Source organism: Barbus barbus, assembly GCF_936440315.1.
Source record: "Barbus barbus genome assembly, chromosome: 15".
In the NCBI taxonomy this organism is placed as follows: domain Eukaryota; kingdom Metazoa; phylum Chordata; class Actinopteri; order Cypriniformes; family Cyprinidae; genus Barbus; species Barbus barbus.
In genome coordinates this window covers 7,706,649-7,731,044 of record NC_136743.1, presented here as the reverse complement: position 1 = coordinate 7,731,044, position 24,396 = coordinate 7,706,649, and the positions used below count along the sequence as shown (strand labels likewise).

The 24,396-nt window shown below is 36.2% G+C and overlaps 1 protein-coding gene across 1 annotated transcript; it reads right to left on the bottom strand.

Moving 5' to 3' along the window:
* Positions 1-263: 263 nt before the first annotated feature.
* On the bottom strand, positions 264-9,211 carry LOC306881142 (uncharacterized protein). Its single transcript, XM_079435063.1, has 13 exons — positions 8,972-9,211; positions 8,424-8,530; positions 7,173-7,295; positions 7,013-7,078; positions 6,735-6,785; positions 5,853-5,969; positions 5,617-5,724; positions 4,512-4,604; positions 3,287-4,432; positions 2,482-2,583; positions 1,845-2,016; positions 1,073-1,179; positions 264-950 (listed from the first exon to the last, which is right to left on the bottom strand). The coding sequence occupies exons 3-13, from the start codon at positions 7,291-7,293 to the stop codon at positions 592-594; spliced, it is 2,442 nt and encodes an 813-aa protein (XP_079291189.1). The 5' UTR covers positions 7,294-7,295; positions 8,424-8,530; positions 8,972-9,211; the 3' UTR covers positions 264-591.
* Between the last annotated feature and the right edge of the window lie 15,185 nt (positions 9,212-24,396).

Genomic DNA, 24,396 nt, shown 5'->3' with positions numbered 1-24,396 from the left:
TTTTTTGTGAAACAGGACTGACATTTCTTTATTTTTCAAGAGATTCACCTAAATTTTGACAGAGACCATTTGAGAGCAGAGCAGTGTTTTTAACTGAAACAAACTATTTTTAAAATGTCAATTAAAATCATCTAAACTAAAATAAAATATATAAATATTAGATGAAAAACTGAAATGAAAATTAGAAACTACATCTTGAAAAATACCTAAAAATAAGTTTAAGCTGAAGTATAAAAATTACTAAATGAAAACAAATAATTTTTACATAATAAATGCCTTTATTTTTAATTGCACAGACATCAGTTACAAGTGGATAAAAAATACTGAGAAATATAAAAATTAAACTGCTGGCATTTATGATGCAGCATACAAATAGTCTTTTAATAGGTCAAGCACCAGCAGAGGAGGAGCAGCAGATCTTGGGTGATCTTTGGTGGCCGCTGGATACCGAGTGAGTCCAGACTGAGCTTAACTTTTCATTAAATGTGCATGACATCCTTTCTGACCGATTCCTCTATTGAGAGCTCTCTGAAAATATCAAAATTATAGAACTGCCTCATTCTACTGCTCCAGTTCTCCTTCCTCCTCTTCTTATTGTTCTTTTTCTTCCTCCTCCTCCTCTTCTTCTTTTTCCTTTCCTGGCTCCTCTTCTTCCTCCTCCTCTTCGATGTCCAGTTCTGGTTTGCTGTGTGTGGGTTTTTTGTCAAGTACAGGTGTGTGTGGCTGCACATGTGTGTTCATTTCAGGCCGAGCTGGGGTCATTTCATTGCTCTCCTCACTGGAGTCCTGATTGGCTGATTGTGCTGAAGAATGAGGCTTACGGTGGCATGTTGCACGGGGCCCAAAACACAAGGAGGTGACTGAGTGGTTGTAGTGTGAAGCCGCCATGCACTCGGCAGTCGAACGATCGCAGACGCACTGCAGTCGATCACACACACTCACACCTGAGCCTAACACACATAGACAACACAATCATAAACACAAACCTGACCTCCAAAGAAAATGTTCGTAATTTTAGTATTTTTGAAGTAGTTTTTGCATGCATTGTGTGTGTGTGTGTGTGATGCCATACATCGAGGCTTTCCATTGTGGCAGCTGATGTGAGCGTTGAGTTTTCTGTTTTTCCTGCAGCCCAGAACAATGAGCTTCTCCAAACAGCACTGCTGCAGAAAGCAGCACCTGACACAGACACGTCAATTTTGATTGCTTAAATGCTTGAAAAGAAACGACTGATTTATTTATAACACATACATTGTGGATTTTAGTTTTTATACTAGATATGGATAGATTCAAAAGTTATACTTTTGAAAGTCTCTTCTGCTCACCAAGGCTGGATTTATTTGATCAATTATTGTAAAACAATATACAGTAAAACAGTACTATTGTGAAATATTATTACAATTTAAAATGGCATTTTTGAGTTTAAATATATTTAAAAATGTAATTCATTTCTGTGATGCAAAGCTGAATTTTCACCATCATTACTCCAGTCTTCAGTGTCATGTGATTCTTCAGAAGTCATTCTTATATGCTGATTTGGTGCTCAAGAAACATGTTAAAAACAGCTGTGCTGCTCAGTAAGTTTGTGGAAACTGTGATTAAAATTCAATATTTAAAGGAATATTTTGAAACAGTATAAATGGGTTTACTATTATATTTCATCAATTTATGCCTCCTTGCTATACTAAAGTATTCATTTAAAAAACATATACATATATATATATAATATATATATTTTTATTATTTTTTTTTTAATATGAACTCCAAACATTTGATAACTGATTGTCCCAACTTAAACTGAAGCATTTTTTCCAGTGAAGATGTGTGTGTTTGTGTGTTCTGACCGGTCCAACTGGTCCACTGGGTTTCCTGTCCCCTGCTGTCCACAGTAGCAGCCGTAGTGTTGATATTCATGAGGACATCGTCCAGTCAGACAGTGCAGCATTTCTCCCAGAGCAGACATGTCCCTCAACACCTGACCAGATGCACTGTACTGGAGGAAAGAATTGCTGCACTCTACAAACACACACACACACACAAATTAATGCAAACACAATACTTTGATTCTGGCATCTTGTTGTTTCTCTCTCATCATTTCTGTGTCTCTTTGTTACTTATCTAATATAAGTATGTTTACATGCATAATAGTTTGATTTCAGCTGCACTAAAGCGTTAATTTGCCCTTTTAAATGGGCATGTAAACTGTTCAGTCAACTGTGAAGTCAGACTAACAGACCTTGACTTTAAACTGTAGCTTGACTTTGTGCAGCATGAATACAAGTTAATCAGACTACAGTTGGCTTCGGCTTTGTGTGGATGTGCTGAAAAACAGGTGACGTGTATTTAAAGCAAGACACTACAGGCAAAACTGATTTTTTTTTTTCAAAAAGATTTTAGGCTTTTTTGCCTTCATAGGTTTCTTTTAGATTATTGGAAATATGTATATGTATGTTTTTGTCCATTTCTCTCCATATTTCTCACCTTCAGAGTCGTCTTGCTGCTGCTGCAGATCTGACAGTCCAGCAGCCTCCAATAAAGACCAGGCAAAGAGTGGCGCCACCCGTCTCCGGATCCGGCGAGACTCTGGGATACACACACACACAAATACACGCACTGATTTCTCTGGAGTACAGACAGATGTGCAGGAGTGTTTGGACAATAGCTTAACATAATTTACCCAAGCAGGACAAGTTCTTGGATGAACATCCTGCTACAACATTACCATACCAATCAACCAAATTAGATTTTAGGAACAGGGTTATCATCTACCAATCATTTTTCTCTGATTTCACAAACAAGTTTGGACTCTTCACAGTTCTCGAAGTGCAAGTGAACAACTTCTATAGTGGTGAACAGAAACTACTGTACAACAAATATAATTTTTGAGCCCCCATTTTCCCCAATAGCAAGAGAAAAAAATATATATCTAAAATAGTGTTTAAATGACAAAAGAGGTCATGTTTTTTTTTTTACATTGCTCAGAAGAGAGAATGTCAAATTTGCCATCACTCCCTCAGCCATTGTATCGGAAACAGCGTTAACCAGTTTTCTGTAAATTAATGCCAAGGTAATAAAACAGAAGCATAGTGTTATAAATCTTTTTTTTTATATGAAGATATAAAAACTATTGCTAGGTTTACGACATTATTAACTGTGAAAATGCGTCATCATATCCTTATATCAGCCTAATTGACCATTTTCACAGACTGTTGAATCAGGAAGACGTCCTGTTTGGTTAAATCATTTTGTTTTTAATGGAGCTGCTGATGTGGATTGTCACCATTACCAATTTTCTCTGATTCCTGTGAGCTGTCAGATGGCTCTTTCTCCTGGTTCTCTTCCTCTTTCTCCTGCTCCTCTTCCTCAGCTGACTCCTGCTGATCTGTAGTGGTCAATGATGGTGAGCGGTCCAGGGCTGGAGGTTTCTGGGGATGAGGGGCGGTTTCAAAAGCAGCAAGGCCTGATGTTGTGGTCCATGTGCTGATGGGTTTGTGAGGAGCTGTAGATGTAGTCTTGTGGTTCTTCATTGGTTTTGCAGCTGTGTGAGCTGTTGGTCTTGGTGATACGCTGTGAGGTTTAGGGAACAGCACTGGAATGATCCACGTGGATGGACTGACCTCTCTGACCCTGGATGGGATCACGGTGGTTTGGGTTTTCCCCGATTCATCTCCTTCTTCATCCCTTTGTAGATCTTCCTTACTGTCTTTCTCAAGCCTTTCATCCTCTTCAGATAGAGATGGCTTTGTGTTGGCTTGTGTTTGAGTTGTCGGTTTGGTTGTGCTCAAGTCGCCCATTACATCACTCTCTCTGTCAGTCTCTTTATCTTCCTCACTCATCTTCTCCAGCTCTTCAATCAATATCTGTTTTTCCTCACTTCCTTTCATTAATGTGCGTTGCACCAAAGTGGTTGCAGCTACTGTGTTTTTATTGGTAGTTGTTGGCAGGGTTGTTTTGGGATGCGAGTATTGATTGGTTGTTATTTTAGTGGGTGTGGTCATCAGAACTATATAAGGGCTTTGACTGGCTTTTGTTGAATGTTCTTCTGTTTCTCTGTCACGTGTTATCATTTCCTGTTCCTCTTCTCTCTCCTCTTGTGACTCATCACTCTTTTCCTCTGTTGTGATGTGTAAAGGTGGGCTGACATACGGTTTAGCGATGTCACTGAGGTCATTAGTTGTAGTATGTGTACCGGATGTGTGTGTAGTATGTGCTGGTGTGTGTGTGACAGGTTTTGAAATATTGCTTGCAGGTGACTGAAGTGTGTCTTCATCACTCTCATCGTCGTCCTCCTCAGATGCTTGTGTGTGAGTTGTTGGCATTGTGTGGGGTGTATAGTGAGGAGTGTGTGTGTTTGTGTATGTATCTGGTGACTCTGTGACAGTCTGTGATTCTGTGGTTGCAGTTAGTGCTATGTTAATAGCTGGCATAATATCTGTCAAAACCAAAATATTACAGTCAGAGAACATGCTGAATGTTTTTGCAAATTCATTTTCAGTATAAGAAATGCTCACTGTTTCTGCTCCACGCCATTGCATTGTGGGTAGTAGGGATTTCTTCTTCCTGTTTGTCTCCGCCCGGCTCTTCTGTCGTCAGCACAGCAGTAACTAAAATACAGAAAGTGGTTTTAAGATGAAATGCTTATTTATATATTATATTAACTGTATAATTGTGACCCTTCTGTTGAGTTCTATACATTTAATTTTGAAGGGAAGAATGCAACGTCTTTGTTGTTGTTTTAGTCCTCATTGACTTTCATTATATAAACAAAAACGGTTGAAACATTCTTAAAAATATATTTTGTGCTGTGCAGAAGCAGTATTGTTTTTAACTAAATTACAGCTAAAACTATTAGAAATGTTGTTGTTTTTTTATAAAGTTGGAAAAAAATATTTTATGGAAAAAGAAAAAAAAAAAAAAGTGTACACAAATTAGAAATGTTGAAAATAAAATAAAAGTTAAAGTTGAAGTATTAATATTGCTAAAATTAAAATCTCAAAGCTAAATAACTATAATAATGAAAAAAAAATTATATTATATATATATATATATATATATATATATATATATATGTATATATAATACAAAATAAAAAAATAGAACGTCATACATTCTTTTGTTATGGCAAAATCATGCCAGAATTTTCATTTTTGGGTGAACTATCTCTTCGCGTTTACTCATATTGCATTCTTGTTTTCTAAATAATTATTGTACTTAATGAGTTTTGCTTCTGATACTTAGCGTTCTTATTGGGTAATTTATGGCATTGGTTCTTGATTTACATCTTTATTCACTACATATACACTTTCTTTCTTTCTTTCTTTTAAATTGCTTAATTAAGAATTAGAAGAAGCCTGCAGCTACAAAAAGCAAAGTAATAGAAATGCTAAGAGCCTTACTTGAACTCAAATTGTGGGGTTTAAAGGCTTGTCGTCACATTTGATCAAGTGTTTTTTTGAACAGTGAGCAGTGAGTGTACTGGAATTTCAAAGAAGTCCTTGATGTACTGTACAAGTTGAGATAAATTTGTTTGTGACTAGCTAAAAGCTCAAAATGCATAAACCAATGCAGTGCATCGGAGGCTGTAAATCAGGTTGTAAAAAACCGGCACACTCTTACCATCCTCATATTCCACTGCCTCCTTTTCCTCTCTCTCAACTATACTTCCTCTCTCTGAGTTTCTGTCCATTTCTCTTTCCTCTGCTTCATTCTTCTCTTCCTCTGGACCTGAAGATGAAGTTCAGCTAAGATCAATGAAGTCTTTAGATGGCTGAGGATTACTGGAGTTCCCAGAACTAGCGATATGAAAAAAAATAATAATAATTCACCCTCTGGGCTACAAAGAAGTGCTTTACCTGACTGAAATATCCCAGGGTACTTTGTGCTCTGGATATTGCTGCTCTGAGAACCATTAACTAGCACCAACTCATTGGTGAAGTTACTCACAGTCTCATTCAGTGTGCCATTAACTCCTGAAAGTCAAAGAGAAAAAGAGGGATGTGTTTTATATGAAATTTAAAAATATCCTTAAGAACAGGGTGTATCTTGTTCACTAATAATTGCTTATGGTTTCACATGTACTGTTCTTATGCAAAATTCCAGCTGGATTTTCATCTTGTATCTTATTTATTATAATATTTCTACACAATTATTAAATTAAAATACAGTAAAAACAGTAATATTGTGAAATATTATTCCAACTTAAAATAACTGTTTTCTATTTGGACATATTTTAAAATGTAATGTATTCCTGTGATGCAAAGCTGAATTTTCAGCAGCCAGTCTTTAGTGTCACATGATCCTTCAGAAATCATTAATATGCTGATCTGGCGCTCAAGAAAGATTTTTATCATCATCAAGTTGTGCTGCATCATATGTTTGTGGAAAAAAATGATTTAGAAGATTCTTCAATGAATAGAAAGTTCAAAAGAACAGCATTTATTTATTAGAAATATTTCATAACAAATGCCTACTTTTGATCACTTTAATTCACCATTGCTAATTTCCTATATTTAAATATATATATATATATATATATATATATATATATATATATATATATATATATATATATATATATATATATATATACAAAACGTTTAGATTTTTTATAAAGCTATTTATAAATGTATATAAAATGTATATGTAATTTTATAATTATTTAAAAACCATTATATTTATTTATGTTTATTGGTATATTTGTTTATATTAAAAGATTCCATATTTTTGTGCATTACCATAGAACATGATCTCCATGTCGATATCTGATGGAGAAAGCTCCACCCTGTCTGAGACACAAACCACATTATTAGATGATCAGCGTAACTAAATCTCTCTCTCTCTCATTCTCATGTTTGACTAATCAATTATTTCCCTCAAAATATTTTTGAAATGGCTGGGGTTTTTTAATTATACTGTACAAAGCACATTTTAAATGCAACAAAATGCTTTACAGCTATAGAACAAATAAAAAAAGGATAAAACAATGAACTAATGTGGGTCTAAACAGCCTCACCTGTTCCATTGACCATATCACTAGTATAGGTATCATTATCAGGAGGATCCGTCACAAAGGGAGAGTCTGAAGGGAGCATAAAAGAGAGATGAAAACTATGAAAGTGTTCGTATGCTTTCATGTAATATATTTTTCTGAACACACCTGCTGTTACGGTTACCTGTCTGTGCTGTGATTGGTTTGTTACCTCCAACCTGTTTTGTGACTGGATGGTTGGAGCTGATGCAGTCTATAACCATCTGATCACAATGACAGAATCCTTCCTCACAGAAATCCAACATATCTGCAAATGTTGGATACAGAATTGAGGTCAACCAACTGTTTTCTCCACTTAATAGATGCAACTTAATCATGTCATATAAATACTATACACTCTTAAAAATAAAGATGCTTAAAAGATTCTTCACAGCGATGCCATAGAAGATCCATTTTTGGTTCCACAAAGAACCGTTCAGTCAAATGTTCTTTAAAGAACTATCTCTTACCTTTTTAGAATCTGAAGAACCTTCTTTCACCACAAAGAACCTTTTGTGAAACAGAAAGGGTCTTCAGATGTTAAAGGTTCTTTATGGAACCATTTAGACCAGGGTTCCTCAAATCTTACCCTGGGGGTCCAATCTGCTGCAGAGTTTAGCTCCAACCCTGCTCAAACTCGCCTACCTGTGATTTTCTAATGATCTTGAAGACTCTGATTAGCATGCTCAGGTGTGTTTGATTAGGGTTAGAGCTAAACTCTGCAGGAATGGTCCAGATTTGAGGATCCCTGATTTAGACCATTGGTCTCAAACTCAACTCCTGGAGGGAGTTTAGCTCCAACCCTAATCAAACACACCTGATCCAGCTAATCAAGCTCTTCAGGATCACTAGAAACTTCCAAGCAGGTGTGATCTGGAGCTAAACTCTGCAGAGCTGTTGCCCTCCAGGAATTGAGTTTGAGACCACTGATTTAGACAAAAAGGTTCTTCTATGGCATCGTGATGCACCTTTATTTTTAAGAGTGTACTGGTTAGTGACTCTATAGACAGTGTTTTTGTAGGCCAAAATCCAGAAACAAATTAGCATTTTAGAACTTTTGGTTCCATTTTCTTTAAGTCATTGGGCTTTTTACATATGTCGATTGCAGTTAGGTTTCAAAATTCTTAGAAGTTGAGTTGTTAAGATTGTCATGATGAACAAAATGTTTAAAGTGATAAATGTTTGTTTGTCACAGACCTCATTTTAAGAAATAGAAAAACGCTACTGGGTTTTTGTCGAAAGGAACCAGGGAGATTTGAAACCTACAAAATTATGTCATAACTGCAGCGCTCTATAAGGATATAGTACAAATATTTTTATCCCTTAGTTGGAAATAACTTCCTTTAAGGCTCTTTGAAAAGCAAAAATCTGGCATGTTTTGAAAATATGTGTGTACCACAGCTGGAGTTGTAGCTGCAGGTGTAGTTGTTGTATGTTGGTATCCTCCGACTGCAGTTTCTCTCCTTTAGCTCTTGAGAACATCTCCAGTGGGTAAAACAACACCTACAACACAATCACATTCATTTTCCATTTATTTGTGTATTTTTATTTATAGGCCTACAGCTTCACAGAAAATAGGGTGGCAAAAGAAAATGAAAGGAAATGAAAACATTAATGCCCTCTGATCTCACCATAGATTGTTCTTGCACATGTGGGTGTATGTGTGTATCAAATTATATTCATATGTGTGAATTTATATTAATATATGCACTGTAATATAAAGTGCGTGTTTGTTTTTTTTTTACACACTTCACTGCTCTGCCTGTTTTTATTTTTAATATTCTTTCACCAACTGCATAGAGAAGCAGCTAAACAGACAGAAAGAGGGGTGAGAGTAAGATGTGTGTGTGCGTGTGTGTGTGGACCCCACTGTGAAGTTAATAAATCCATTTAAATCTCTCTACCCCCTCCTGAGTCTAATTTCATCCGCTTCCCATCTCTCACCTGTCTAGTGTGTCTGCGGGCTGTATGTGCTTGCGCGCGGTGTTCCGTGTGTTTGCGTTGCTGCAGTAATGTCCGTGAGTGTCGATGTCCGCGGGACAGAGTCCGGTCTCACACCGCAGACTGACCGAGAACTCCAGCACCGACCGCAGGTCATCAAACACAGCGTACAGCCAGGTGAACCGCACACCCAGACAACCTGTGCGACAAACACACGAACATATATATATATAATAATTTCTCCTGGGCATTTGTTTGATCGTAATGGATGGAACTCACCAATCAGAAGCTCATCAGAACTGAGGTCACTTGCTTCTGGGCAGAAAACAGCAGTGCCATGAACTGCACAAAGAAAAGTGTTTGTCTAAATTAATGTGTTTGACATAGATCATAACTTATCCTCATAACATTACAATAAACTGAACAATGCAGTGTACTATTATGTCATGAAATCTTAGACTGTATAGCACATAATGCATATTTTAGATGACCAATAAAAACTTTTCTTATTCACACTATTTTTGTCATCCATTATTAATTTATCTCAAGTTACTTAATATAAACCAATGCTTTGGAAGTGGGGGCCCTCTACTCTGTTTAATTTTTTTTTTTTTTTTGGATTTTAAAAAGTTCATTTTAAAACATTAGAAAAAAAAAATAGAAAGAACTCAGTTTCACTAGGAATTAAACTAAATACCTCTGTATTTATAATCAAGCAACAAACCTAAAAAATAACCTGTCCAAATATTGCAAAAAAAAAAAAAAAATTGATGCAAAATCTAAATATGGTTTTATTTTTAATTAAATTATTTTATATTAAAAAAAATTAAAACATACTTTTATAATGTGCAGTGAGTTAAGGGTTAATGAACTGGCAATTTATTTGAATTTTTTTCTGTTAAAAAAGTGAATTTTGAACAAAACTAATTTTAGAATTTGATACTAAGTAAAGTTGTAGGTACAATTTCATATTAAAATTGTAAAAGCATTTTTATCCCTGAATATTGACTGTTAAAACAACTGACAAATATGTTGAAATACAACATAACATTTTTACAATATAAAAATACAAGATTTTGGTCTTGTTCAGTAGTAATTTCTTAAGGGTTCTTTCTTAATATACTGTACAATAATATAATAAGAATTTCTTTCTTAATATACAGTATGTTAAAATGTCATTTATTCCTCTGATGGTAAATTTCATGGAATTTTCAGCAGCCTTTACTCCAGTCTTCAGTGTCACATGATCCTTCAATCATTCTAACATGCTGATAAAAAAAAGTGTAAGAACCAAAAATAATTATCATGTAAATGTCAGTTTCAAGGTGATGAACGCACTTTCACCTGCACCTTTGCTCCTGAAAGAAGAGAGTTTGCATATTCTCACCTTTCTGCAGGTTGAAGAGGAGGAAAAGATACAGTGGCCTCATCTTTATCAGCTACTAAACAATACGTTGTACCATCCAGTATTCCTAGGTTCAGTCCAGCACAATGAAGAGGCCAAAGAGCTTCAGTAATCAGAGACACATAACTTGGTGCTTCGCAATCTTCATCTAATGCAGGTATGTGTATGAGATGAGAAAACAATCCCAAAATGAACAAAGGCCTATTTAGGACACTCTAAAAGGTTAAAGGGCAAAAGGCAGAGTGGTCACCATAGCAACAGGGCTGCAGGAAGTACAGACTTTAGGTTTGTATCACACAAGAGATGAAGTGGGATCTCTCTCTCTCTCATACACACACACACACGCATACACAGCTCTCTTTTATCCAGGGTAAAGGTCCTGACCCCAGCTGAGAATTTACCTCCTTAAACAACTGACCATTGTGTGTGTGTGTGTGTGTGTGTGTGTGTGGACAGGAACTCAGGTAAGGATCAAACAGAAAGTGGGGGTTGTAAATGATTCTTTGTGTGCTTTTGGTTTCTAGGGAGTTTGAAATAAGCATATTGCTAGCAATTCAATGCTCTAATAACTCTAAAAATACATAGCACACAAGTATTAGGTGTATGAATCCATTTTTAATGACAATGAACACATTTTAGTGATACCTCTCAGTACTGAATGGCTTTTATGAGCATTTTTATATAACATTTTTCCCATCTCGTTCACCATCTTTTTTTCATTCAGATGATTTTTGTGTGTTTGTTGGTGTAAAACTACATAAAAAATCAAATGGATAAATTATTTTTGGTTTTATTTAAATTCAGGAGAGACAAAGTGCAATTTGGACACTATAGATCAGGGGTTCTCAAAGTCTACATTCAAAGGTCCAAATCTGAATTTTCATCAGTGTCAAAGGTCCGGATCAATTGGTTATTACAAAACGTGTTTTTAATAAACATACATAACATATAACAAATAAACACTTATTTAAAAAAAAAGGTTCCCTTTGCATTCAAAATACTTTAATAACAAGTGCAAAAGTGGCAAAACAATTAATTTAAGTGTCAGCAGTAGAAGTCGACCTATAATGTTTTTTCTCTGGCCAATGCCGATATTTAGAAATCAGGGCAGCCTATGGCCGATATATGATGCTAATGTTTTGGGCTGATTTTCTCTTTTTTTCCCTTTATATCAAAAGAGAGTTTGCGTAAATGGTTATTGCAGGGAACAAGATAGTAATAGTAGTAGTAGTAGCCTAATTCATAGTAATAATACATGGCTCAAAACTTAAGCACCTTCTCAAAACAGTTCTGAAGCATGCTTTTTTGTTTATGTTTGCTGACAGACACCAGTGTTTCCCGCATACTAGCAAATGCAAGTTGATTCTCTGCCAGCAGGAGGCGCTGTTGGAGCGTGATATATAGCTGTTTCCCCGGTAACGACTGTAATCAAATAAGCGCTACTTTATCAGCCATTACAGGAAAGACCATATGAAAATTGACATCAAAGCTTTTCTGAAGAAAACGGACGGTTCTTTTAAAAGATACAGTCATATAAAAACACCCGAGCAGCATTTTATTTTTGAAACGCGCAGTGCTCAGTTTATTCAACGAAGTATAAGCCTTTTGGAAAATCTATTTGTAGCGGTCAGTTTTGATATTGTGACAAGCCGCCAAATAAATGTATACACTGGGCACTGCTATAAGACAAATTGCCATAATATAAGTGATAGCAAAACAAAACAACAACAAAAAAATATATTAGCGATGAAATGTCGCCCGATTATGTCAAACGTCATACTCACTGGATGTCATGACGACAACAAATGTCATGAAGGAAAAGTTTCAATATCTCGCCTGCAATTTCGGACCTTCTCCAAAAGACATAAAAAAATAAGAATAAAGAAACAAATGATTTACAAATTTAGCGTGCGTTTATCAAAGTAGGAAATATAATTAGTGTTCTTGAAATAGAAGCGGGTCCGGATTGAATTCCCTCCGGGTCCGGATCCGGACTTTGAGAAGCACTGCTATAGATGCACAGACTATACAGATTCAATGATGACAATGCAGTTCAGTGTTTGACAGAACCCATTTTCTCTCAAACATACTGTACATAAATTTTAGTTCATATGGTTCAGATGTCTGTCACCCACAAATCAACTCAGTTTTCGTCTTACATCTTCACACACATTCTTGCCAGACATTTCTGCTTCAGATCTGAGAGAAAGAAAGAGATTGTGGTTATATTAGTAACGAAATTGCTCCAAAATGAACTTCTAATTGAACTGGGTAGGGTTTGTTTCCCAAAAGCATCGTCAGCTAACTACTGTTGTTAGTTCCATTAAACTCTACTGGTAACAACGGAATTGTGACCATAGTTGTTTTTGGGAAACTCACCCCTGGTTGTGCTTTGTAAGATTGATCAGAGCATGATATTCCAAAGAAAACAGATGTTTGTCATTGTAATCTTTCATGAAAATGTAAGATAAATCAAACAAATGCCTGCTAGATAAACTCTAATTTACTTATTCGTTTATTTTATGAATAATGATTTGAATGGATAAGAACCATTCACAAAGCATTTTTTTTTTTTAGCATTTTTATTGCTTATTTTAGTAAAAAAAACAAAAGAAAAAACAGTTTCTAACAGGGTTATTAAAATAATAGAATAAACTGTTCTATATGACATTATAATTAACATAAGAAAATCCGTGTGAATCCCTTTAACTATAACTGTTAACTAAGTTATTATAGAGAATACTCAATATCTCAGTATCATCCAGTAGGACATTTTACTTTTATTTGATCCCATTAGGATCTTTCAGGACTGATTCCAAATTCTGTATATTCCTGTAGGATTTGCCCTTAGATGACTGCTGCATTATTGGTGCTTTTCTACTTCATCAGCTCATGTCTGACATCAGACAATTATATTTGAGGATGGTTGTGAGGTAGGTAAACAAGGCGCTGTATGTGGCCTCAAATGCCACGAGATTCTCAAGTCCTTGAACTAAATCTAAACACGTTTAACAGCAGCAGCCTGTGACTTATTCTTCAGTTTCACTGCTGGAGACACACTACAATCAAGTGACTGTCTGCGGCCTATTTCATCTTATTCTATCTTTGTCCAGCACAAAACACATACTCTTCACCATCATTAAGACTGACCTTACACATCATTAGTCCTGTAGGAAGAGTGTTTTAATGGGATCACACACACATACTTTAATGAGTACAGTTCCACATGCAGGTATTCAGACACACACACACACACACACAGAGAAACAAGTTCTTTAATGAGGTTGCAGTGACCTGTGTGTGTGTGAGAGAGAGGGAATGATAAAATGATCTTCATCAAGGAAAACATCCAGTGTCTCTTTGCTCAAACACATTTAACCACAGCCAGCCGTAGCTTTAAATAACTCAGAACAATTCACTGAGAAACACTAATGAAGATATTAATGATAATGATAATAGTTACAACCCTTAATGGGATATTAAAACTTCAGTTGCACTAAGAAAAAGAATAAAACTTTGTAAAACTATTGTAGAAGAAATGATACATGGTTTTCAATAATCTCAAATTTCTTTCTGTTGCCACTGATGATTTGAATGAACTTTTAGTGAAGGTCTATGACGTATATTTGTATACGATAATATGATAGTTGTATATTTTATTATATGATAGCATGTTTTTATTTGTTTGCTGTTAAGGTTAGATTTGATGTTGTGTAACTCACTTTTGGAAAAAGTGACTCTCCTCATACGACTGCAGACCTCTGCTGTATGTCTCTCATACCAGCGATGGCTATCCACACAATATCTGTAGAACAAAATATTATGTTTAATTTTGTTTATACCATGAACAATATTGATACACTCAGAATTACTGTCTTACTTCCTGATTCTATTAAATGTATAAACAAAACTGGATAATTTGTGAATTTATTACAGTGGGGTCCAAAATTCTGAGACCACTAATGCTGAAAACGGTTTTGATTTTCACTTTTGTAAAATTTTATATTTGAGTGAAAAGATGAATGTGTCCATTTTTGCCTTAATGACAGCAGTACTTGAGAATTCAAGTGAACATATTTTGTGTGTTTCAGTGGAAGCAAGGAAACCTTGCACAATGGAGGTCATTCAGTCAGTGTCACAAATTTGGTAAGTGACTTAGAAATATAGAAGAATCTTAAAAATGTATTATCTATTTAAAAAAAAAAAAAAAATCTTTGTTTCTTAACACACTTTGATGCTCAGACTGTCAATGTGAATTCAGACTTTTGGAGCCCACTGAACTTGCAAGTGTTCTAGCATGCATCTCTATTATTTACGCCCATTTTGTGACTTTAAAAGATGGCCTAAACAGTTGTTGAGTGGTTGTGCAGTACTGTACCGCTGTAACGCTGCTGCTCTGTGACTGAATCCTCTGCACACGCACTGAGAGTAAAACTTGCACAGCTCAAACACACACGGCTGCAGCTTCACTGAGCTGATAGTCGCCCTGCCCCAGATCAGCTCCTCTTCAAGCAGCTCCTCTTTCTCACTTCCTTGATGAAATAGCTCTATTCTCCATGGACATCCTGTCAGAAAAAATTATATCATCACAAAAAGAATGAGGGAGAAAAAGCACCATCTCCAGAAATGTAGAAAAGATCAGTATGATAAGTTATAATGGAAACTGAAGTAAACTCTCCCAGTGAAATAAGATAATGCAACATATGAAAGGATTTCAAGATTTCCAAGTGCTTTTGAAAAGGAACATTTTCACAGCATGCTGCTGTGCTCAGTTGGCTCTATATAGATATTTTACTTTTTATATGGATACTTTCTCCAGAATAATATACAGAGACTTTTTAAGCAAGACATTTGTATGCCTACTTAACATAAAGGTAAACGCTTCATCAATGCCGCTATCATGTACAGTGGGGCAAATAAGTATTTGATACACTGCCGATTTTTAAAGTTTTCCCACTTACAAAGAATGGAGAGATCTGTAATTTTCATTGTAGGTATCAACTGTGAGAGACAGAATATAAAAAGAAATTCGAGAAAATCACATTGTATGATTTTTGAATAATTAATTTCCATTTTATTGCATTAACTGCTCTAAAATATGAGACACCAATGTTTCAGGAGTTTATTCGATAATATTCATTTTATTTACTATTTGGGTTTATGTATATGCTTTCCTTATGAAGATTAGCTGTTTATTCCAAGGCATTGTAAAATGCCAGCGTTTCCTGTATAGCTATGCAAAGATTTGATTTCAAAAGCAGTATTAAACTATATCTTATGAGTTTAAATCAGTATTTAACTTTAGAACGATCTCAAAGTAAAAAGAGGTGCTGACATCTGATTTTGTGGTGGCTGTGATTTAAAATGATATTTTTATAATCTTAATTTAAGCAATGAAGGATTTTGAAAGTCTGACAGTATTGAGTATTACTGTAAGGTTAACCCTGCCTGCTTTAGATGTTTGAAAAAGATTAACAGTTGAAAACATTTGGTAGAAATTTAGAAAGGTAATCAAAATTAATAAAATGTAATTAGTTACATTATTTTAATAAAGTAATTGAAATAGTTACACTACTTATTACATTTTAAATAGGGTAACTTGTAATCTGTAACCTATTACATTTCCAAAGTAACCTTCCCAACACTGGTTGGAGCTGAACTGTGAACACTGCAAACCATTTTAAAGCTGTCATTATAAAACAAACAAAGAAACATTCAAATACATCTCGCAGTATCCAGATAAATAAATAAAATGAATTTGGAAATGTCTACTCCTCAGGGGTGGACAAAGTCAACAAATCATGTATTTGAGTTAAAGTACAGATGCTCTGATGAAATATGTGACCCCGGATCACAAAACCAGTCAAGGGTCAATTTTTCGAAATTGAGATTTATATATCATCTGAAAGCTGAATAATAAGCTTTCCATTGATGTATGGTTTGTTAGGATCGGACAATATTTGGCTGAGATACAACTATTTGAAAATCTGGAATCTGAGGGTGCAAAAAATCTATATATTGAGAAAATAGCCTTTAAAGTTGTCCAAATGAAGTTCTTAGCAATGCATATTACTAATCAAAAATTAAGTTTTGATATACACTGAAAAAAATTATAAACCATTTTTCATGAGCTGAACTCAAAGATCTAAGATTTTTTCTATGTACACAAAAGGCCTATTTCTCTCAATTATTGTTCACAAATCTGTCTAAATCTGTGTTAGCAAGCACTTCTCCTTTGCCGAGATCATCCATTCACCTCACAGGTGTGGCATATCAAGATGCTGATTAGACAGCATGATTATTGCACAGGTGTGCCTTAGGCTGGCCACAATAAAAGGCCACTCTAAAATGTGCAGTTTTATCACACAACACAATGCCACAGATGTCGCAAGTTTTGAGGGAGCGTGCAATTGGCATGCTGACTGCAGGACTGTACACCAGAGCTGTTGCCCGTGAATTGAATGTTCATTTCTCTACCATAAGCCGTCTCCAAAGGTGTTTCAGAGAACTTGGCAGTACATCCAACCGGCCTCACAACCGCAGACCACATGTAACCACACCAGCCCAGGACCTCCACATCCAGCATCTTCACTGCCAAGATCGTCGGAGACCAGCCACCTGGACAGCGCCTGCAACAATTGGTTTGCATAACCAAAGAATTTCTGCACAAACTCTCAGAAACCCTCTCAGGAAAGCTCATCTGCATGCTCGTCGTCCTCATCGGGGTCTCGACCTGACTGCAGTTCGTCGTCATAACTGACTTGAGTGGGCAAATGCTCACATTCGATGGCGTCTGGCACTTTGGAGAGGTGTTCTCTTCACGGATGAATCCCGGTTTTCACTGCACAGAGCAGATGGCAGACTGCGTGTATGGCGTTGTGTGGGTGAGCGGTTTGCTGAAGTCAACGTTGTGGATCGAGTGGCCCATGGTGGCGGTGGGGTTATGGTATGGGCAGGCGTATGTTATGGACAACGAACACAGGTGCATTTTATTGATGGCATTTTGAATGCACAGAGATACCGTGACGAGATCCTGAGGCCCATTGTTGTGCCATTCATCGACGACCATCACCTCATGTTGCAGCATGATAATACACGGCCCCATGTTGCAAGGATCTGTACACAATTCCTGGAAGCTGAAAACATCCCTGTTCTTGTATGGCCAGCATACTCCCCAGACATGTCACCCATTGAGCATGTTTGGGATGCTCTGGATCGGCGTATACGACAGCGCGTTCCAGCCAATATCCAGCAACTTTGCACAACCATTGAAGAGGAGTGGACAACCTGATCAACTCTATGCGAAGGAGATGTGTTGCACTGCGTGAGGAAAATGGTGGTCAGACCAGATACTGACTGGTTTTCGGACCCCCCCCCCCCCCCCCCCCCAATACAGTAAAACTGCACATTTTAGAGTGGCCTTTTATTGTGGCCAGCCTAATGCACACCTGTGCAATAATCATGCTGTCTAATCAGCATCTTGATATGCCACACCTGTGAGGTGAATGGATTTTCTCGACAAAGGAGAAGTGCTCACTAACACAGATTTAGACAGATTTGTGAACAATAATTGAGAGAAATAGGTCTTTTGTGTACATAGAAAAAGTCTTAGATCTTTGAGTTCAGCTCATGAAAAATGGAGGCAAAAACAAAAGTGTTGCGTTTATAATTTTGTTCAGTGTATTTACAGTAGGAAATTTACAAAATTTCTTCATGGAACATGATCTTTACTTAATGTCCTAATGTTTTTTGGCATAAAATAAAAATTTATAATTTTGATAATTTTGCTACAACTATACCCCAGCGACTTAAGACTGGTTTTGTGGTCCAGGGTCACATATTACTCTAGTAAAAGTCAAACAGATATAGGCCCACTTGTTTTTATTAGGGGTTGCTAGTGGTGCATAGTGGGCTTCACATAAGCAATGCTGTAAGATGCTACAGTGCCTCAGTGCAAAGCTGCACATTTTACATTAGCTTATGGTGCCATCTAGTGGTCTTCTCTATTTTAATTTGCAGAAAGAAATGTCCACTTAAGGGGTCAATGAGGGCTCTCATTCTCTCTCTATGTCTTCCGCTCTGAATGAGGGCACCTGTATCGAGAGCTGTTGACATGGACAGCAGGAAAACAGCTCAGATGTCTATGATTCATATCGTGCTCTCTCTCGCATATGCTGCGTCCTCTTTGTGTTGACTCAATGAGACAGACGTAAGTGTGTATATATTGATTTTTAATGTGCTTTTAACCTTCCTGACCCAGCCAAATCAAAACAATCTCCAGGGAAAATAATGGAGCGTTGCTATGGATACTATCAGTGGCTCCGGCCTGACTCCATTCAAATCAAATCATTGTCATGGCAACAATAACATCAACCCTGCTTGGGCACCGCTGTTTCCGCTTTAACAGAATAAAAGGTCAAAAATGTCATTTCTATTGAGAGTGTTTGAGTGTGGTAAAGGAGGGTCTTGCCTGGTTTTTCTGTATGAGATACTTTAGTGAGCTGCTGGATGCTTGTCGTAGTTGTTTGTCTCCGTGTTGGCAGTGAAATTGTCACGGTCATCATTGGAGCGATGGTATTTGTGGTTACTGTTACAGCTTTTGGCTGGGTGATGATCACAGCAGTTGTGAGATCACTAGTGGGTGAGGTTGTGGTGTTCATCACAGTGACAGTAGCTTCAGGAGACGCTGTTGATCTAATAAGAGGTGGTGATGACATTGTAGAGGTTGGTACTGTGGAAATAGTACAAAATCAAGCTGTTAAAGCATTTTTTTCTCCGAGAAGTCTAATTTTTTGTCTGCTTCAGCACACCAAACTCCTTAATAGTCAAAATACCTCTGCTCCTGTGGGAATCTGTACTGGGAGTGCTGTAGGAGTCTGCACTGGCTTTAGGCCATAGTATCATGTCACTAGTGTTTGGAAGGTCATGCCACACTACTGTAGATGTAAGACAGGGCTCTTATTGGTCAGTTTATATTCACACACACACACACACACACACACACTCACACACACACACACACACACACACACACACAAACAATACAGTGCATTGTATCATAGCTGACAACAGACACTCATAAAAACAATAAAATGCTCTCTGAACTCACTTACCAAAGGGCAGCAATGGAAATGTCACATTACCTACAGAAAAGCAGAAAAAAATCATAGAACCTGACCAGCACATTTCTAAATGTATAAAGCGATGTAAGTGTGTGTGTGTTTGTACCTCTGGGTATTTCCTCTGTGATGGTCTGATTAAACAGAGGTCTGACTGAGCCAATGTCCCAGAGCTGAGACAGATCACTGTCTGAACACATGCCTTTATTTTAGTTTTAGTTTTGCTTTATTTTCTGTTTTATTACATATATTTTGATAACCTAGTTCATTTAACACTTAACATATAAAACGTGCATGAGAGCAGGGATAATTGTCAGTAGTAAATCTATTTAGAGTGTTCTTATTTCATCTTAAATGAATTAAGAAATACCATCTTTCTTTTGCATGTTTGGTTTATTAAAATAGTAAAATAAATCGTGCATCATTTCAAATAATGAATTCTCTTTCAAAAGTTGTTTTTGGCCTGATATGGAAACAATATTACTTAAATCATTGCTCTTGTCTACATGCTTTTGTGAAAGGAAGTTGGTGTTTTGTAATGAAATAAGCAGGAATAATGGTGACCATTTTAAATTTTGGGTTGAATTATGCCTTTATAATGATTTTAATAATAAATGTTAAAGCTGCAGTATGTAACTTTTTTGTTAAAAATCAAAAACATGTTATTGAGCATGTTATTATTATAAGTTCACAACGGTAAACTTATAATAATCATTTATAATTTGTATAAGTTGTTGGTCCGAATTTCACGTGAAATTGACGTTATCTTTCGTCTTTACGTAGTTGCATCATGTCTGCAAACAAAAAGAAGTAGGCCTGGCTACTATATGACTTTTGAGAAGTGGAGACCAGTCCAAGAAATCAAAGACTAATGCTCAGATGGCTTTTTCTGCTGTCAGGTAAGAGTGACTCAGTAGCTAGCCAACATTAGCCCATTTCTTCGCCTGATTCAGATATCAAGCTTTTGTTGTTGTTGGTTTAAATTGCTCTAATTTTCTGAGTATTTTCTGACTGAGCTATCGTTAGATTTAAACATCAGTAACGTAATTTATTATAAAACATTTGCATTTCCATGTGGTCAGTACAAAAGCGGCAGATAAAATACTTGTTGAGATGACATTTTTTCGGAGAGTAGCAGTACAGAAGCACAACCCACGTATAAAAATATCTCCGCAAGTTACTTGCATTTTTATGTTAGAAACAGAGATGGTGATAGAGGCAAAAGTTACATACTCCAGCTTTAAAATATTTATATATTTGATCAAATATATAGGAAATAAAAGAAGCATGTGGCGTTTAGAATGAATCATTTTTATAAATCAAACTTTTGAAAATTAAAAAAACATTTAAATAAACGTGTATGCATACTTAAACTCACCTGACTTTCCAGCCATGACACAGATATAGATGCAGTCAGAGCTGTTCTTCTGACTGACTGGAAGAATGATAATAGCACACACAGAGACGAAATGACACTGATAGTATGTGAGGAGCACCGACACTACAACATTATAGTACATTAGTGCAATACACTAAGTTGCATACAGGTGTAGGTAGGTGTGGGGTGGGGGGTGATTATAGTTGGTGCTTTACCTGAGAGGATAGAGCTGGACTTAAATAGTTCTTGCAGGTAACTGGTGGAGTTTCCCATTACATCCAACAGAATAGCTGTGAAATCTGAAAAACACTAAAGTGATTAGATAGATAGATAGATAGATAGATAGATAGATAGATAGATAGATAGATAGATAGATAGATAGATAGATAGATAGATAGATAGATAGATAGATAGATAGATAGATAGATAGATAGATAGATAGATAGATAGATAGATAGATAGATAGATAGATAGTTAAGCAATGAGTGTATAGTGAAGGAGGTTTTTCACCTGTGAGGTCATTGGTCTTGTTTGTAAGACAGTAACAGTATCTCAAGGGAAATAAACTGCTCTCAATGTCCTGAAATTCTGAGACTACACACACCCATACATGTGTACATGACGCACAGATACACACATGCAAACACACACAGAATTACATCATATTTGTGCCATATTGGTGCTGTAGTTACAGTGTGATTTGGCTGTGTGGAAAAGGGTAGTTACTGTTGTAGACCAGAAGAGTGAGCTTGTGGAGAGAGAGTGAGCTGTGTGACGTCACACTGAGTAAGGAGAAAAGATGCTGTGAACCTGAAAACATAACATTTTAAGATGTTTTTGTGTGTGTTTAAAAAATTCACCAATTATTTTTGTCTATTAAAGGCAGGGTAGGTGATTTGGTTCATAAACATTTTTTGTTATACTGGTTGAAAGTTTGTTCACATCTCTAAGTCTCTAAGCAATCACTAAGTTAAGTGGTCTAAATTTATTTATATGTATTTATATAATCTGTACAAGGTGTAGGACCATAAAGTGTTCGTCAAATCAAAATATTCGGTCTGAACATTAAGATGTTCAAATCTGTCAAATATGTATTTGTATACCTCTGGACACCCTGTTTGCGCAGACATGAAACGGCATCAGCATGTTCCAGCGAGAGTGAAAGGCGCTATTATTGTAATATTATGCGCTTTGTACTGTAGTGTTTTCCTCCACCAATGGCATCTCTCATCGTGTCGCAGGTTAGTCTCTTCGCCTGAGCGTGTTCTTGTGTTTTGAAGGAGGCTTGGTTTTGCAGTGATTATACAGGGAGGGTGTGGATTTTGCTTTCAAAGCTAGTTTGCTATTGCTAGCCTTTCCAAAATCACCTACCCTACCTTTAACAGAATATACACACATACTATTGTTTCCTCCAGACAAACAAATGTAATAGTGTCTTTTTATCTCACAATTCTAAGACAAAAAAGTCAGATTTGCGAGATGTAAACTCAGAATTGCAAGTGTCAAAATTCTGAGTTTGTCTCAAAATTCTGAGAAAAAAAAACAGAATTTTAAGAAAAAAGTACAAATTGCAAGATCTAAAGTTTAGAATTGTGAGAAATAGTCGGAATTCTGAGTGGAAAAAGTCGCAGATACCTTTAAAAAATCTTTGTGCAATGTTTCCAAATGGTTTTATTGTGACTCTCATACATTAAGTTTCATTTTAATAAAAATCAACCGCTGGTATATAAAAGTACCCATAGCCAAAAAACACTTGGGGTGTGTGTGTGTGTGCATGTTTATGTGGTTTATGAGGACACAAATTTGTATAATGACATGGGTATGACAGAGGTATTACAATATGAAGGTGGTTTATGAGGACACTGCCTATGTCCCCGTAATTCAAAAGGCTTAAAAAACATACTAAATGGTGTTTTTTTTGAAAATCTAAAAATGCACAAAGTCTCCTGTGAGGGCTAAGTTTAGGTGTAGGGCAATAGCACACACAGTTTGTTCAGTTTAAAAACCATTACGCCTATGGAGAGTCCCCATAAACCACAAAAACCAACATGTGTGTGTGTAAGTAATACCTGGTTGTGAAGCATTGATGAGTGTGTTGACGAGTCCAGTAAGATCTATGGAGGCGGGGTCAATGTGCTCGGCTGGGATCTCTGGGTAAATGAAGATTACACTGATTTATACCTCGCTAAAGGTATTTATCGATCTGCAAAACCATTCTTTACAGCCCTGTAAGATCCTCCTAAATCACATACACAGAAGTGGACCCTGTACACATGAACCTCATTACCTGGTTTCTCCACCACATTCATCATTTCACGTGCACCTAATCATTGGGACTAAATACCCGAGCAAGTAAAAGCATTTTAAACCCTTCATATACAAAGACTGCAATGATTCATGCGTATGATTCCTTCATATGTGTATCTGTACATTAAAAGCTCTGTTTCTGATTGGTGCTTGTCCTCCATGAGAGACTCTGTTTGGTTACCTGTTGACAGAAGGAGCTCTCGATTTTCTGTGCGGATCAACTTGCTTTGTCTTAAAACTGAAAAAGACATATTATTTACCTCTTGACTATAGCAGATATATTAATGCAAAGAGTGTCTTCTATATTCTACAGTTACTAACCTTGTGTATGAATAAGGAACAATGCTACTATGACAGCGCATATTCTGATGCTGATCCAATGTTTCAGTTTGAGTTTAGCCATCTCTGCAAAACAAACACAGTAAAAGCCTTACTAACAAAGCTTTCATATTTGGAACTGTTTGTACCTGAATAAATTACAAATAGCCTACAACAGGGTGTATGCACAGTAATGAGAACAGACATTTTATGCAGTGACATTTCAGCAACAGAGCTGAGATTGTGCTGCCCTCTACATGTGAGTAATGCACTGCCTAACTACTGGCTAGTTTAAAAAGAAATAAAAATATAAAAATATTTAAATCAAGCCTGGAATGCCTTTGATTATTTCAAAATGCATTTGAAACACTGATCTTTTATTATTGTTATTATTATTATTATTATTTAAGGTACAGTATTTTCCCTTTCACGGGCATTATTTGCCTTTAACATTAAGTAGGATTATTATTATTATTATGTCTAATAATATTAAAATATAGTTTATCCATTTATGATAAGTAAAACACTAAATCAGTTAATTGTAATAAATTCTCAATTTGAATCATAAAAACATCAAACATTCAGCATCATATACAAAATAGTTGTAAATTATGCAGAAAATATGCTAAGACAATAAAAAAATATTTTCATTAATTTATTCTACTAATTTTTTCCACAAAAATCACACACACACATTATATTATGCTTGCTAGGGCTGCATTTATTTGATTAAAAATACAAATAAATATAGGCTTTTTTCCCCCTCTCATGTGGACATGTTTGCTAAGTGTGACAGATTTCACACTTCAAATTAATCTCCACAGAGACTGGATCAGTCACTGCAAACTCAATTAGCCTGAATCAGCGGCCCTTCTCTAGCTCTGTACACAGATCATGATGT

What these genes read in the sequence shown, in the direction of transcription:
- LOC306881142 (XM_079435063.1), bottom strand. Translation starts at nt 7,293, where the DNA reads ATGTTGGATTTCTGTGAGGAAGGATTCTGTCATTGTGATCAGATGGTT. An exon ending in ACCAATCACAGCACAGACAG is followed by an intron (nt 7,079 to 7,172) that starts GTAACCGTAACA and finishes TGCTCCCTTCAG; the next exon opens with ACTCTCCCTTTGTGACGGAT. An exon ending in CATGGAGATCATGTTCTATG is followed by an intron (nt 5,970 to 6,734) that starts GTAATGCACAAA and finishes TTTGACTTTCAG; the next exon opens with GAGTTAATGGCACACTGAAT.